The sequence below is a fragment of the Oratosquilla oratoria genome, chromosome 1 (genome assembly GCF_046742065.1).
Source record: "Oratosquilla oratoria isolate Oo_2021 chromosome 1, ASM4674206v1, whole genome shotgun sequence".
In the NCBI taxonomy this organism is placed as follows: Eukaryota; Metazoa; Arthropoda; class Malacostraca; order Stomatopoda; family Squillidae; genus Oratosquilla; species Oratosquilla oratoria.
This window is the reverse complement of record NC_134777.1, coordinates 58293420-58310185: the sequence shown is the minus strand read 5'-3', so window position 1 is coordinate 58310185 and position 16766 is coordinate 58293420. Positions and strand designations below refer to the sequence as shown.

The window sequence follows — 16766 nt, the reverse complement described above, 5'->3', positions numbered from 1 at the left end:
AAGAATCCAGAGAGCAGCCACAAAAATGGCCCCTGCACTTGCAAACTTGTCATATGAGGAGAGACTGGCAACACTGGAGTTACCGACTCTGGAGCAAAGAAGAGAGAGGTGACCTACTGACCATCTACAGAATCATGAAGGGCACAAAAATACTCAATAGAGAGGACTTGTTTAACTGGGACAAGAGAAACACAAGAGGACATGGAAAGAAAAAAAAAAAAAAAAACATAGTTATAGAAGAGATTTGAAGAAAAACAGTTTTCCACATAGAGTGGTGGACACTTGGAACAAACTGGATGAAAAGATAGTGTGCGCAAAAACCATTCATGAGTTTACCAGCGAACTAGACACTGCGAGATACAATGGTGGGACACCACGAGCATAGCTCCCCTTCCCGTAAAATACAACAAGGTAAATATGTACATATGAAGCTCTGAGCTTTCATCTAAAAGGGTAATAGTTGTCCATCACAAATCCAACAAATGATCCAAGACCCTGGTCGTCGTAGTGACAACACCTAGTACTTGGTGTTCCAGTAATAATACATATATTCACAAAACAATACAACAGTGCTTCAATTATATATTACCTGAAGTGGATTTATGGGAGGAGTGCGTGTGGACACCCAAAATGATTATTTAGAATGTAAAAAGTGAGAAGTAGAGGGAAAATGGAGGAAAATGGCCCCAGAACTCTCAAAATATTCATATGAAGAAAGACGGAGAAAATTGGAGTTGCCGACTTGTTGACCATCTATAGAATTATGAAGGGCATGGCAGTTCTTGACAGAGAAGACTTGCTTAATTGGGATAGGAGAAACACAAGAAAACATGGAATCTTTTTTAAAAAGGACAATTATAGAGGAGGCCTGAAAAAGAACAGCTTTCCCCAGAGTGGTACATGTACGGAATACATTGGAGGAAAAAACAATGTGTGCAAAAACAATACAAGAATTTAAGAGCAAACTGGATATGGAGAGATACAAAGACAGGACACAATGAGCTTAGTTCCCCTTTTCCATAAGATACTACTAGGTAAATACAAAAGAGAGAGAGAGAGAGAGAGAGAGAGAGAGAGAGAGAGAGAGAGAGAGAGAGAGAGAGAGAGAGAGAGAGAGAGAGAGAGAGAGAGAGAGAGAGAGAGAGAGAGAGAGAGAGAGAGAGAGAGAGAGAGAGAGAGAGAGAGAGAGAGAGAGAGAGAGAGAGAGAGAGAGAGAGAGAGAGAGAGAGAGAGAGAGAGAGAGAGAGAGAGAGAGAGAGAGAGAGAGAGGGTGGGGGCATCAGTGTTACAAAGGGCATCAATCAAGATAAGTCTAAATACATGTTCCAAGGTCTTTCCCCCCCCCCTTTTCATAGGAGATATCCAAAATCAAAAGACATAATTCTAGTTTCACCCATTCCACCCCTCCCTTCCATCTTGGCTCCTCCTGAATGATGCATTTCACCCACTGCCCTGGATCAGAAGCAATGTAACAAGATACAGCACATCCACAACAAGGTTGCTTAATTTAATCAGTGACCTTCCCCTTCTGTCCCCCTCATGCAGTAACATTGAAGATGGGGAGAAATCCCTTCAGGCTGTTCTTACCTTTTTGGAAATCATGCAAAACTCTCTGTAGATTATCCACAGCTGCCTGGTTTTGTTCTGCAGCTTCTTCTGCAGTATGAAGTCGCATTAAAGCATCCTCTTTCTGGGTTGCACATTCACGCAACTGTTCTTGTAGAGTCACCACTTGCACAGAGGCACGTTGACTGGAAAGCAAAAGTTACTCATCAATAAAACACAAAGTGCATTTATGCATAGCTGAAGGATGGGTGTATGCCTCTCTTCACTAATAAATGGGAAAGGGACTTTGGTACACACACACACATACATATACATACACATACCAAGGGCTTCTTCCCCCTTATAAGGGAGGTAGCCGAAGTTAAATGGCATTAATCCACTCCCACCCATTTCATCACCACATAATCCACTCCCATTCACCACCCCTCCCTCCTTCCTTTTCTTTTCTCCTCCTGGATGACGGGTCATCCCTACATCTTGACCACTGCCCTGAATCAGAAGCAACACAGCAATACAGAGCACATCCACAGTAAGGCCACTTCTTCTAATCAGCAACCCCTCTCTCTGTCCCCTTAAGCTGAAAAAGAGAAGACAGGGAGAAATCCCTATGGGCTGTGTCAAAATATCATTCACACATACTTCCTCACCACCATCCCCTATCCACTCCTTTCCATGCATCACATCATCATCCATACACAACCATTCTCCGCTCAACCCATCTTTGTCCTCCCCCTTCCCTCCTCTACAGAGAACCCTCTCTTTCCCAATGCCCCTTTTAGCCCATCCATCCATCTCATCCTTGGTCGTCCCCTCATGTTTACTCCCTCCACCTCTGCCTTCTACACTTCTTTTACTAATCATTCTTCACTCATTCTTTCAATGTGTCCAAACCATCCCAATACTCTCTCATCAACCCTACCTCCCAACTCCTTTTCCACCCCCACTCTTCTCTTCACCTCCTTGTTTCTCACTCTATCCAGCCTCATAACCCCTATTTTATTTCTTCCAAGTGTTTGGTCCAATTGTTTCTGATGACTTTTTCACATATTTTTGCTACTGTGCTTGTATGAGATACCGGTCTGAAGTTTGTAGGATTTTCCCTATTTCCTCCTTTATATATTGGTACTATGTTTGCATCTTTCCAATCTTGTGGTACCTTTCCTTCTTTGAGTGAGAAGTCTATTATCTTGTGTAGTTTATCTGTCAGTTCATCTGTACACTCTTTCAGTATCCAGTTTGCAATTCCATCTGGTCCATGTGATTTCCTGACATCTAGGTTTTTTTATTTGGTCTCTTATTTCTTTTTGTGTTACCTTTATTTCTTTCATTACGGGTGATCTTTCTTTTTGTCCATCTTCCCAAAATTGTGAGCTCTCAATTGTAAAAACAGACCTGAAATGTCTGATCATAACTTCTGCCATCTCTGTGTCATCTATATATTCTTTATCTCCTTCATGCAATTTCACTATTTCGTGTTTATCCTTTAGTTTTTCATTTATATATCTGTAAAAGAGTTTAGGTTGATCTTTACATTTGTCTATAATAAATATTTCATAATTTCTTTTTTCTTTCCTGCGTATGTTCACATATTTTTATATGTTTGCCATTTGGATTTTTTGTTGTTGTAAGGGGAAAGCCTTGGTATATGTTCCTAAGATTTTTATATGTTTGCCATTTGGATTTTTTGTTGTTGTAAGGGGGAAAAAGCTTTGGTATATGTATGTATGTCTTTTTTCCATTTTTTCCAGGCTTTGTCTCTAGCCTCACTACACCTTTTATTATACCAACACTTTATATAAATATCTTTTTGCTTCTTTCTTGGTACATATTTGTTAAATCCTTCCTTGTACTTTTCTTTGAATATGTTCCATTTCTCTTCCATCTTCGTTTCCTCTTTAGAGAATTTATCCCAGTTTGTGTTTTGGAAATTTTTTCTTAGTTTTACAAAATCCGTTTTGTTGTACATTAATCTTCCTTCTCTATGTTTATCATTCCTACCTACAATGTTCTGTTCTTTTAATTCAAACTCTATTAGTTGGTCACTCTTTCCAATTGGTGTTTTACACTCCATTTTGTTCACAATATCTGGTCCAGTTTTGATCATTCCTCATTGTTTCTATATTTAGTATTTTCCTTAACCCATTGTGTTAGGGTGTATTCGATGGTCATATCCAGTAGAATGTTGCTCCAAAGTTCATCTCCCCATTTTACTATAATTTCTTCCCAGATTATATCTTTTGTATTAAACTCGCCCATGATTACTATGTTTCCACCCTCTTTCAGTATTTTGTTTAGCACATTCATTGTGTCTTCCAGTAGTTTAGAATGTTTGCTATCTGACCACGCATGTGTTTTTGATGGTACATACACTGCTACAAATTTTCTGCTTTTCATCTTTTTGTTTATAGTTTTGATCATAATTAATTTTACATTGCCAAGGCCTTCAATAATCTTTGTCACATTTAGACCCTTTTCGGTCAATATCGTGACTACTCCTCCCTGCTTGTCTGTATTTTTTTTTCAACCCAGTGGTTAGGCCATGTCCCACTATGCTTGATGAAAGAGGTCCTTTCAAATTTGTCTCTACTATTCCCATGATGTCAGGTTTTTCTATTTCTAGATAGTCATTTAGTTCATTGGTTCCAAAGATCATGCCATCGATATTTGTGTATGCCACTTTTAGTTTCATATTTTCTTTTCTTTTTTGGTTTAAGTTTCAATTTTTTTTTATGTACCATTTTTTCAGTCTCAAGTCCAGCACTCTCAAAAAAAACTTGTTTTTTCCCGTCTCTGTTCTGTTCTCATTTCTATCAATGGCTTCAATTCTGAGAGCTTTTTCTCTTTTTCCTCATCACTCATTCCTTTTTGTATCCATATATGTTTGAATTTCATGCCGTTTGCCAATTTAACCACTTTCGTTAATACCTCCTCAGTTATCATTTGAGTTCTTAGTTTTATTTTCAGAGGTCTATGTTGTTTTTCTTTTAAATATTTGCCTATCCTGTGGATTTTGTCAATTTCTTTATTGAAATTTTGCCCTTCATCCTGTATTTCTTTCAGAATTTCCTTAGCTATTTCTTTCTCCTCCTTTTCTCTCCGGTATCTATAAATATGTTTTTCCTGGATACCATGGACCACAATACACTTACCTTTGTCAACTTTATCACCCAATTTTCCTTTTCTTTGATTACTTTCATAACTGTTTCTTTTGTATTTTCCTTCATCTGGTTTTGTAATATTTCTCTAAAAGATATTTTCTTATTTTCCTGTTTTTGTTTCCATTGATTTTTTATTTCAATGAGGTGGTTTCTTTGACTCTTCCACCTTTCCAGTCACTACTTGTAATTGCTCTTTGACCTCCTTTTTCAGTTCTTCATTTTTATTTTTGTCCTCATTTTTCATTCTATCGTTTTCTCTTTTAAGGATTTCAAATTCACTCTTAAAGTCACTTAATTCTTTAATCATTTGCTCATTACTCTTACGTAAAGTAATCAATTCCCTAAGTACAGTTCGGTAATCCAATTTTAAATCTATGATTTCTTCCATTAAGTCATTTACTTCACGATTTCTTAATGCATTACTATATCTAATTTCTCTACTTACATCTAAGCTTTTACCTATTTCACCTGGTTTTCTTTGAAATCCTGAAAAAAGGTTATTTTCCCACTTTTGGTTTTTCCTTGGAGTATCTATCAAACAATGCTTTTTGGGGATGACACCCCTCAGACTTTCCACTATACTCGCATCTAGTCCTCTCTTTGTTGGTATATTTGTTATTCTTTCTTCTTTGTCTTTCTCCATTTTGCCAAAACTATATCTATTTCAAGAACTGGATTACTTTTACTGGTCACTTGAGTACCATAGCTTACTCATCACATACAATAATAACAGGTTTCTTTCGTTTTTGGCAATAAACCGCTAGGTGGTGCGCTCAAATGCAGCACTTCCTTTCACTTCCGTGTCTGGATGGTGTGTGTGAGTGTGTATTTAACTAGTTGTATTATACGGGAAGGGAGCTATGCTCACGGTGACCCATCGTTGTATATTTCAACATGAATTTTTTTCTTAAATCTTGAATAGTGTTTGCATACACTGTTTCTTCATCTAAATTATTCCAGGTATCCAGTACTCTATGTGGGAAGCTATTTTTTTTTCAGATCTCTTCTATAGTTATCCTTTTTGAGTTTCTTTTCATGTCCTCTTGGTTTTCCATTGTCCCATTTTAGTAAATCATTCCTATCAAGGATTGCCATTCCTGTCATGATTCTAAATATAGTCAGTAAATCACCTCTTTCTCTTCTCTGCTCTAGTGTTGGTAGTTCCAATTTCAATAATCTTTGTTCATATGTTAATTTGGAAAGACCTGGTGCCAACTTTGTCGTTGCTCTCGATATTCTTTCTAATTTCTTTGTATTCTTTTTAGTACTTGGTGTCCATAGTGTTGCTGCATATTCCAGTTTTGGTCTTATTAATGAAAGTAATATCTTTTTAATAATTTCTTCATCCAAATAGTCAAATGCCACTTTCATTGACCTTAATAGGTTGAAGATTTCTCCGACTATTTTGTTGATACGTTTGTCTGGTGTCATGTCATTGCTGATTATTACTCCAAGGTCTTTCCGAGTTCACTTTTTTTACTTCTTCACCAATTTCATAATTTTTTTATATTCTATTTTTATTTTTTCCAAACTCCATTATACTACATTTCTTGATATTGAAGTTCACTTCCCACTCTTGAGTCCATTTCCAAATTTTGTCCAGGTCTGACTGTAATGATTCACAATCCTCTTTTGTTCTTACTTTCTTTAGTATTTTTGTATCATCTGCGAAGAAATTCATATAACACTCTACTCCTTCATCTGTCATTTATATATATGACAAACATGATTGGAGCCAGCACTGAACCTTGTGGGACACCACTTATCATTTCTTCCCATTTCGAGTATTCCTCTCTAATTACTACCCTCATTTTTCTCCCAGTCAGGAAGTCTTCCATCCACTCCAATAATTTTCCTCTGATGCCACCTATTGATTCTATTTTTCTTATTAATTTCTTGTGTGGTACCTTATCAAATGCTTTATGCAGGTCTAGATAGGCAGTCTGCCCATCCATCCCTCTCTTGTATTATTTCTATTAGTCTTGAATAGAAGCAGATCAGGTTTGTTGTACATATGTGTGTGTATGTGCATGTGTGTATTTACCTAGTTGTATCTTTCGGGAAGGGGAACTAAGCTCATGGTGTCCCGCCTTTGTATCTTGCAATGTCTAGTTTGCTCTTAAATTCATGTATGGTTTTTGCAAACACTGTTTTGTCCAGCCTGTGTATGTGTGCATGAGATTCACCATGGTCTTGCATCACATGTTGGACTCGTGATTGACAGCTATTTCTCTCCTGGAAGAGAGCTCAGAGCTCATATATGACCAATCTATGGATAATGCTGAGACCTTCCCTGCACAAACCCTCAACTCCCTGCCCACAAGAGTTGGAGTAATTACTCGCAGCACAGCAATACTATAATTATTTCAACCCCTGGGCTACCTCCCTTGTAAGGAGGAAAAAGCATTTGGTATATGTATGTATAAAGGCCATATTTACATGTAGATATATATATATATATATATATATATATATATATATATATATAATATATATATATATATATATATATATATATATATATATATATAGATATATATATATATATATATATATATATATATATTGGATACATTGAACTAAAGAAACATTACATGAAAAACACCAAAATGCCTTTACCTTGCAGAGTTGTAGAAGCTGGAATGATTGTTGAGTTTTTCTTCCATCTTTGACAGTGTTGTGCGCAGAGTGTTTTCTCTTTCTTCTGCTCGTAATGCCTCTGCTGTGTAGGACTCCTCTATGCTCACCAAGTGTTTACGCAAACGCTCACACTCAGCAGACAGCCGAGCCTCTTTATCTCGTAAAGTAGTAAGCTGTAACACCAGAGTTATGAATGAAAATAATAAATACTAGAAGTATTCTAAACATTTCCTATAAATACTAGAAGTATTTTAAACATTTCCTATCTGAAATTGTGAATCCTATTGTGTTATCTTATTTTATAAGTCATAAGAATGACTTACAAACATACAAATGGGCTGGAATAGCACAGTACCTCTTTGCTCTGATCTGTATACTGAGAATTAAATTGACCATTGGCAACCCTTAGCTGGTCTCGTTCTTGTTCAACTGTTGCAAGATTCTTCCTCTTCACTTCCATCTCACTGTAAAGATTTGTCAGCTGAAAAAGTAAAAAGTTACAAAATATGACTAACTTCCTGCCTTTGCTGATTATTATAGAACACATACCAATACAGACAAACCTCAGTATGTAATTGGTTTGGGAATGGATGCTAAAAGGTGATTGTATGAAGGAGTGATTGTGCCGACAGCACTGTATTGGGCAGAAATATGGAGCATAAGAGAGGAAGAGTTTAAATGTGTTTGAGATGAAGTGCCTGAGAAGTATTGTTAGTTACTAGACTAGATAGAGTGAGAAACGAGGTGAGGAGGAGAGCAGGGGTGGAAAGGGAATTGGGAGATAAGGTTGATGAAAGAGTATTGTGATGGTTTGGGCAAATGGAAAGAATTAGTTAAGAAAGACTAATAAAAGAGGCGTGGAAGGCAGAGAATGAGGGAGTGAACATGAGGGGGTGACCAAGGATGAAATGAATACATACATACATATACCAAAGGCTTTTTCCCCTTTACACGGGGGGTAGCCAAAAAGAAAAAGGCATAGAAATCACTCCCACCCATTTCATTTCCCAAATATTCCACTCCCCTCCACCCTCCTTCCCATCTTGGCACCTCCTGGATGACGGGTCATCCCTGCATCTTGTCCACTGCCCTGGGTCAGAAGCAGTGTCCCTAGACACAGCACATCCACAGCAAGGCCACTTCATATATTCAGCGACCCCCCCCTCTCCGTCCCCTCATGCAGGAAAGGAGAAGACGGGGAGAAATCCCTTCGGGCTGCGTCAAATTTTTTCTCATACATACTTCCTCACCCCCCATCCCCCACCCACTCCCCCTCATGCATCACAGCCTCATCTATACACAACCCTTCTCCATTCACCCCTATTGTCTGTCCTCTCCCGTCCTTCCTCAACAGACATTCCTCTCTTTTGGGGTAAAAGGGGCACTTGGAAAGAGGGGAATGTCTGTTGAGGAAGGTAAGGAGAAGACAGAAGATAGGGGTGAGTGGAGAATGGTTGTGTATGAATGATGCTGTGAAGCATGGGAGTGGGAGGGGGATGGGGATGGTGGTGGTGGCCAGGGAGTATATGTGAATTTTATTTTGACACAGCTCCCTGTGTTCTCTTTTCTTCATGAGGGGATGAAGAGGGGGGATGCCAATTAAATGAAATAGCCTTGCTGTGGATCTGCTGTGTCTTACTACATTACTTTTGACCCTGGGCAAAGGGTGAAATGCAGGGATGACCATTCATCCAGGAGGAGCCATGTAAAGAGGGAGGGAGGGAGGGGTGGTGAATGGGAATGGATTTATGCCTTTGACTTTAGCTACCTCCCTTGTAAGGGGGAAAAAGCCGTTGGTATATGTATGTTCCTACAATATCAATCATACAAGGAACATTTTAGTAAGTTCATCCATCAATCAATCGATTGATTGAGTTTCACTACAAGTAAATCCTGCAGCCCAACAGGGGCTGGCAATGAGCCCCTCCCACAAATCTCTGGGAGGTACATTCAGATTATTGTCTGTGCTGTATTAGTGTGTCTCTAATGGGTCAGGATTGTTTCATGTCACCACTTGTAAGCTACCTACATGTGAAAAAGTGTATGAAATGTTGCTGATATTGATAGAGATCTTGGGCCTACTCAGAAGATTCAATGTCAGCACAGTCACAACTGCAAATACTGATGTAGTTGATAGGTTTTGAAAATGGGCATCTTCAATGTCAGGCTTTCATGAAAAATCTACCCGAGTAAAACAGAGGACTTTGAAAGAAAATTGTTCACTGAATGACTGTGTATCAAGATTTGCTTGTGCAACAACGATTTCAGTGCCCTATCAGATAACGAGAAAAGGTACAATTTAAAGCAAGGAAAAGGGTGGAGAGGAGGAAGGAAAGGAGTGAAAGAATAAAAATTAAATAAAAACAGTTATTACCTCCAATTTGAGAGCTGTCTCTCTACTGCCAGCTGACTTCAATTTCTCTAAATCTTTTTGAGAATGCTCCAAGAGCCCTTCAAGTGCTCCTACTTTTGAGGCTGCTGCCTTAGCAGCAGCATGTGATGCCTCTAACTCTTGTTGTGTTCTTTTTCTTTCTTCTGCCATTTTCTCATTTTCCTAAGATATAAATGGTTAAAACCTTTCATATAATTGGAATTTCCTATAGATTTTGAATTTCAGTTTGTGAAAGGTAAGGTTAGCCAATTTAGAGAAATATAACATTCTATATCAACAAAAACAGTGAATGCATAAATTGTATTAAAAAAAGATGAAGTAGTAGAAGAAGAAGAGTTTTATATCATTACCTGAGTGAGGATTAACGAGAGCTTTTGAATCTCAGCATGGTAAGACAGGCTCTCCTGGTGCTTTTGAGTCAAGGCTGCAACCATCTGTTCTCTTTCAGTTTGGAAGGCTGTCAACTGTTGGAATATGGATTCTTTCTCCTGCTGAGTTCTTGCCAACTCAGCACTCAAACTCTCCTTCTCTGTTTTGAGCGTGGTGTATTCCTGATGAAGTTTCTCTTTATCTTGCAACAAGTTTGTTTTTTCATTCTCAAGCATAGAATTTTTCTGGCAGAATGAGCTGACTTCCTGTGAACTACTGTCCTTTTCTTGAGTCATGCCCTGAATCTTTGCCTCTAGTTCTGATATCTTCAGTTCCCTTGCTTCCAGGTCTTGTTCCTTGTCTCTTACAAGTTTTGAAAGTTTCTGCATAGCTTCTTTGTTCATTTCAGTTAATTCTCTTGCTTGCTTATCTTTTTCAGCCATAAGGTCTTCATTCTCTCCTTGCAACTGAACAAAAAGAGCCTTTTCTTTAGTGACAACATCCATTAGTCTGTTATTTTCTTGCCTAAGGAAACCCAGTTCTTCAGTTTTCTGGTTCATGATCACATATAACTGGTCCTTCTCTGTTTCCACTGCTTTGAGTTTCTGTTGTATTTCTAAATGCTCACTATCAGAGTTTAAGGATAACCTCTCCACTTGCTGAGACAAGGCCTGTACTTGTTCTTTGTACACCAAGGAGCTCTCTTTAGCAAGGCCTAATTCTCTTTCCTTTTCTGCAATGCTACTGACTGATTCCGCTTCCATCATAATTACCTGCTTTTTCCACTTGTCTACTTCTACATTGAGATCTGCTACATTACAATTCAAAGTTGCAATATTCTTTTCTTTTTCAGAGATTTTTTCATTAAGAGCTTGGTGACTTTCCCTAACTAGCTTTGTCAATTCATCTGGGTTGGAATGGTTATTACCAAATATGTCTCCAATCTCCTGAATGATTTGAAAATATTCATCATACTGATCTGATTTATATATAAGTTCAGTTTTTACCTTATCAAGTGATTCTTGAAGTGCAGCCTTTGCTCTTTCATCATGTGACTGTGATTTGATCTGTTGTTCTCTAAGAGCAGTCCTTAAGCCTTGAATTTCACTTTCGAGTACTTCAATTGTTGCTTCTTTTTCTAAATTTGTCTCCTCCAGTTCTTTTGCTCCACTTGTTTGTAAATTGGCTTCACTCTGCATGTCTCGAATTTGGGATTCAAGAGCTGCCTTTTCATCTTCCAGGTACTTGTATGTGCTCACTGCCTCTTCTTTTTCATACAGTTGGTCCCGAAGAGTTTGATGGGCCTCAGCAAGATTGTCCAACTGATCCTGTAAAGAGTCACGCTCCCTTCTGAGTGCATTCACCTCTACCTCCAAATTTACCAGATTACCTGTTCTGCCTTCAAGGTCATTTAGAGAATGTTGCAAATCATCCTTCTGTGATCGCAGTGTGGCTGCCTCCATCTCCAAGTTCCCTCTTGCTTCAGACAATGCATCAATCTGGGCTTTCAAGGCAGCTACATTATTATGACGGTCATCAGGTTCATCCCCTTCTCTTCTCTCTTCTAATCCTCTTTCATCCTCCTCTTCTTCATCAATGGTTGGAAGCCCTGCAGCTCCACGGACAGTGAATTCCTCTCGCTGTGCCTGCAAATCCCCGAGTAACTCTTGCACCCGCTCCTTTAGTTCTGAGCACTCGTTTTCTAAATCCATCTGTAGAGAGGAATAAAAATAATAATAATATATATATATATATATATATATATATATATGAAATACACATTGATGTGCTTCTCTCAATCTACAATTTACCTCTATCTCCACTCCCCTTCCTGCCTCTCCTCTTTTTAGACTTACTTCCAATTCACTGGTACCTTCTACCCTTGCACATCTCATCACCTTACTTTTACCCACATTTTTAACTTTCTCCTATTGTATACCTTCCTGAACTGTCACTAACTCCCTTAATACTTCCTCTGATCCTGCCACAAGTAGTGTCATCAGCAAACAACAACCAGCTCACCTCCTATTTCTCTAACCATCTCCAATCCCCTATCCATTACTCTCACCCTTACCTCATGCACCATCCTATCTATGTACATTTGTTAATAGAAACTAACCTTGTCACACTTATATTCCTCAAGTTGTGAATTGCTTTGACGAAGTTCCTTTGAAAGTTCAACCATTTTTCTTTCCAATGTGCTCTTCTTCCAGGTTGCATCACGGAGAGCCTCAACAAACTGTCCAATGCCACCATTTGAAGGAGCTAACCCCTGTAATTAAAATTAAAATTAATGTACCCTGTAAGTCTTATACTGAAAGATAATCAGTCATACAAATTATAAACAGCATGCACCATACCTAAAATTTCTACTTCACTCTGTACATGAATGCCACAGAGTAGTAGTAGTACTACTACTACACCCCCAAAAGTCATTTCTACCTTACAAGTGTGTATGCATGTGTAGAAAAAAAAAGTATATATATATATATATATATATATATACACACACACACACAGACATACACACAAAATAAATAATAATAATAAAAAATAAACCAATCAAAGCATACATTCAATGCCTCTCCCATTTCAGTACCTGTCCATAACATACCTATTCTCTATCACACCATTCAGGTCGAGGGTAACACAGCAAGGTACAGCACCTCCACAGCACAGCTTGACACTCAAAGCTGGTTTAACCCTTTAACTTCACATTTTCATCCAATCAAAATTATTTCATGCTGAAGAGAAAAACATCCCTTTGGGCCACATCATCCACTCACTACCTTTTGGACTCTCTTCCCTGCTAAATAGACATTTCATACACATTCAATTCAAATTCATCCACTTCAATCTTGGCCTTCCTCGAAGTTCACTCCAGCCACTTCTGTTTTCCATGTGTTTTGTTAGTCTTTCATTATTCATTCTTTCCATTCCCAATATCTGCTTCATCTTCATATATTCTACTCTTAACAACTGCAACATTTTTAAAGGGCTACTCATTAACACAATTCTAAATCAACAGAATCAATATTTCTTACAGTTTCAAGATATATGAAGTTAATGGAAAATCAGCCCCTTCAACATGATGACAAAGGTGCAAGAACTTAATTTGTGTACAACTTCCTATCACTTACAGCCTAAATGTTAGAATGTCATAATTACTTACATCATAACTGGTTCCTAGTGCCTTTTTCATATCTTCTTCCTCCTTTGCTCTTTCCTTTATAAATTGATCTAACTTTTCCTCCAACCCTGCATTTCTCTTTTCTAGTGCAACTGTAGCCTCTGTTGATACTTCCGAGGTTTCTGCCTTCATTTGCTGAATTGTGTCATTAAGCTGTTTAACAGACTGCTGCCAAACTTCCTTCTCATTCTGGATGCTTTCAAGGCTTGTTTTTAGATGCTTTTTTGCTTCTTCTGCCTCCAGCACTCTTTGTGTCAGTCCTTCCATCTTCTGCTTCTCTCTTTCCAGGCCTAATCTGACAGTTTCTGACTCTTCTAATTTTCCTTTCAATTTAGCAATTTCTTCATTTAACTCACTGTCTCTACTCTGAGCCTCTTCACTCTGCTTCATTACCTTCTTTAGTTCTTTCTCAAGTCCTTGTACTCTGCCTTCAAGGTGTTCTTTAACAGTTTCTTCATGCTTCACTTTACCTTGAACGTGTTCTAACTCCTGGACAGTGTGTTCAAGTGTATAATTTTTTGTTTTCACTTCTTCCTGTGACTCTTTAAGACTTCCTTTTACTTCCTCCAGTGTTCTTCTCAAATGTTCTTTTGCTTCCAGCAGCTGGGATATCATCTGCTTCTCATCTGCAGCTTCACATTCTTCCTTTTGTTGGGTTACTTGCAGTTCCTCTTGAAGTTTTGAAATTTCTTGACAATGTTTAAGATTCTCTTCTTGCTGTACCTTTAAGGATTCTTTAAGTTGCCCCACTTCTTTTGATTGTTCTATGAAGTCAGATTTTGTGACATTAATTTCCTTCTGCAATTCTTCTTTTTTCTTAAGGATATGACCTGAAAAACACGTGAAAATTATGCTATATTTCTGGAATTCATCTTTTTTCATATGAACCCGACCTGATATGTATGATTATTATATTGTGCATAAACATGTTACAGTAATGAAGATATAGGCAGTGATGAAAAAATATATAAAATTGAACCAAACAAATTAGATAAAAAGACCTATTATTCAATACATTGCCCTGGTTTTCCAGATAATCTAAAACTCAGCAAGAAATGTGGTGCCATACAGATCAATAGCATAGCCTTGTGGTAGCCACAGTAATAGGAATGTGTCATCTGGTATAGATAAATCAGTTGTTCTTTATGTAGTGCTATTGTCATAAGGAATACTGAAATAGTTTCTTAGAGGTATCCATAGTTGTCCCCCTCTCTTCTTACAGGAAATTGGAAGTGCAAGATTTGGGAGAGGATATAAGGATAACAATGAGTTTCACCTGGGAGTATTAGTTTAGAAGAGAATTACCGTAATCTAAGCCAATGCATTGATATAATTGTAACACACAGGACTGAATATATGCTCAAGGAGTCCTCTCTCATCTCCATTTATAAGTATCAAACTTTATTTTAAATTCAGACCATATATTACCTATAAAACTTTTCATCAATGTCTATTGTACCCCTTACTGCTTGTAGCAGAAGCTATCTACCTTATCAATTTATGGGAATCACCAGTGCAAATATGTTTATCTACACTAATGTACTTACTTATTACTTCCTGATGCTGGGCATCTAGCTCCTCAAGACTGGATATATACTTCTGTTTATCCTGCTGTAACTGGGCACATTCCAATTTAAGTTGTGCCACCTTATCCTCCGACTGACTTGCACATTTCTGCTAAAACATAAACATCTAAATGTTACCAAACTTTAGAGTATCTGCATGCTGCAAGTATGAGGATATGAACCAGTTTGCAGAAAAAAATATATACATATATAAATAAATCAATAATAATAATAATAAAGATGTATCTTCTTTTACCTCATGTGCAAGATTCTGTAGGGACTTTTTGGCTTCCTCAAGCTGCCTTTGAAGCAACTGATTCTGTTCTGCCAAGTCATCTCTGCTCTGTGAACCAAACAAAATCATCAATAACTAATGCAACTAAACTATCAATAATGATGTTTATTCAACAAAATAACTTATGCCTTAGATATGAGAACTATCAGTATTTGGGTCAATAACTCCACCAAAAAATCAAATCTACAACATTATGGGCACAGCCTTCTACATGGGGATTGGTGGAGGTATATATGCATGTGTATATTATATATATATATATATATATATATATACATATATATATATATATGTATATCTATATATATATATATATATATGTATATACATATATATATATATATATATATATATATATATAATATACACACACACACAAACATATAAGAGAAGAGAAAGAGGTGATTTACTGACCATTTACAGAATTATGAAAGGGATGGAAATCCTCGATAGAGATGACTTATTAAAGTGGGACAGAAGAGAAACAAGAGGCCACAAAAAGAAACTAAAGAAGGACACTTATAGAAGAGACCTGAAAAAGAATAGCTTCCTACATAGATGATTGATATCTGGAACAAACTGAACGGAGAAACAGTGAATGCCAAAACTATACACGATTTTAAAAATAAACTTGATGCGGAGAGATAAGAAAATGGGTCACTACGGACATAGCTCTCGTCCCATAAAATACAACTAGGTAAATACATACATATATGTATTCACACACAAGGGACCAATGATGTGTATTTACTTGTGATGATCCTGCATGATGAAAAGAAGAGCTGCCCATTTTCTATACTTGCCAACACCCTCACCTTAATCATGAAGTGCAACACTAAGGGACACAGCCTCTGGACTGGGCTCAAGATCTCTATCACCTTCAACTATTACCTCCCATTTTCATACATGGTGAGCTGATAACTAGTGACACAGAAGCAGTTTAATTACTTGTTGCTAAAGTATCATTAAGTGGAAAACACACAACTTCACATTGGTTGGCAGTGGTCCTCAGGACCTCCCACAGATATCTCTGAGAAAAATTGCACACTGTTGTCTGTGTTGCATTAGCGTAGGACTGTTTCTACATCACTGGTTGAATGGTAGAGGGAGGGGAGTAGTCACCACTTGTCAGTTCTCCAAGTGTGAAAAATAAAGTTGAAATTTATGGTGATCTTGGATCTAGTTCTGAGACCTTCCTGATAGAGGTGAAAAGGTTGATGGGTTTTGAAGATAAGCAGTTCTGCTGATCACTTTTCAGGATCACACAAGCAGGTACCTGTCATCGGTACTATAATAATACTACACCACAAGCAGAAGTCCAAGTTTCTTCCTGGTAAGATCTGTAGAACCCAATGATCATTACTAACTGCTGTGGGGCTGCAAATTTTTAAATCGGTGAAATCTGGGATTACAGTTTATTTATACATACATACATAATTGAGATAATACAAGAAAGAGATGGCTGGGCAGATTGTGCCTTCTTGGACTTGTAGAAGGCATTTGACAAAGTACCACATAAAAGATTAATAAGAGAGACTGAAATAATAGGAGGAATACAAGGTAAGCTACTGGAATGGATGAAGGATTTCTT

At 37.6% G+C, this 16766-nt stretch overlaps 1 protein-coding gene across 4 annotated transcripts in view; it reads right to left on the bottom strand.

Annotated features, from left to right (window-relative positions):
• Positions 1–16766, bottom strand: part of LOC143028660 (uncharacterized) — a 245980-nt gene that overhangs the window by 31013 nt on the left and 198201 nt on the right. For 3 of the 4 annotated variants that reach the window (XM_076191085.1, XM_076191180.1, XM_076191209.1), the window contains 9 exons: positions 15137–15223; positions 14863–14992; positions 13298–14145; positions 12245–12397; positions 10107–11837; positions 9739–9918; positions 7720–7845; positions 7344–7537; positions 1588–1751 (listed from right to left, as the gene is read on the bottom strand). In XM_076191085.1, the coding sequence (XP_076047200.1) occupies positions 1588–1751; positions 7344–7537; positions 7720–7845; positions 9739–9918; positions 10107–11837; positions 12245–12397; positions 13298–14145; positions 14863–14992; positions 15137–15223 (3613 nt within the window). The remainder of the gene's footprint in view (positions 1–1587; positions 1752–7343; positions 7538–7719; positions 7846–9738; positions 9919–10106; positions 11838–12244; positions 12398–13297; positions 14146–14862; positions 14993–15136; positions 15224–16766) is intronic. The other variant, XM_076191130.1, reaches the window with a different exon arrangement.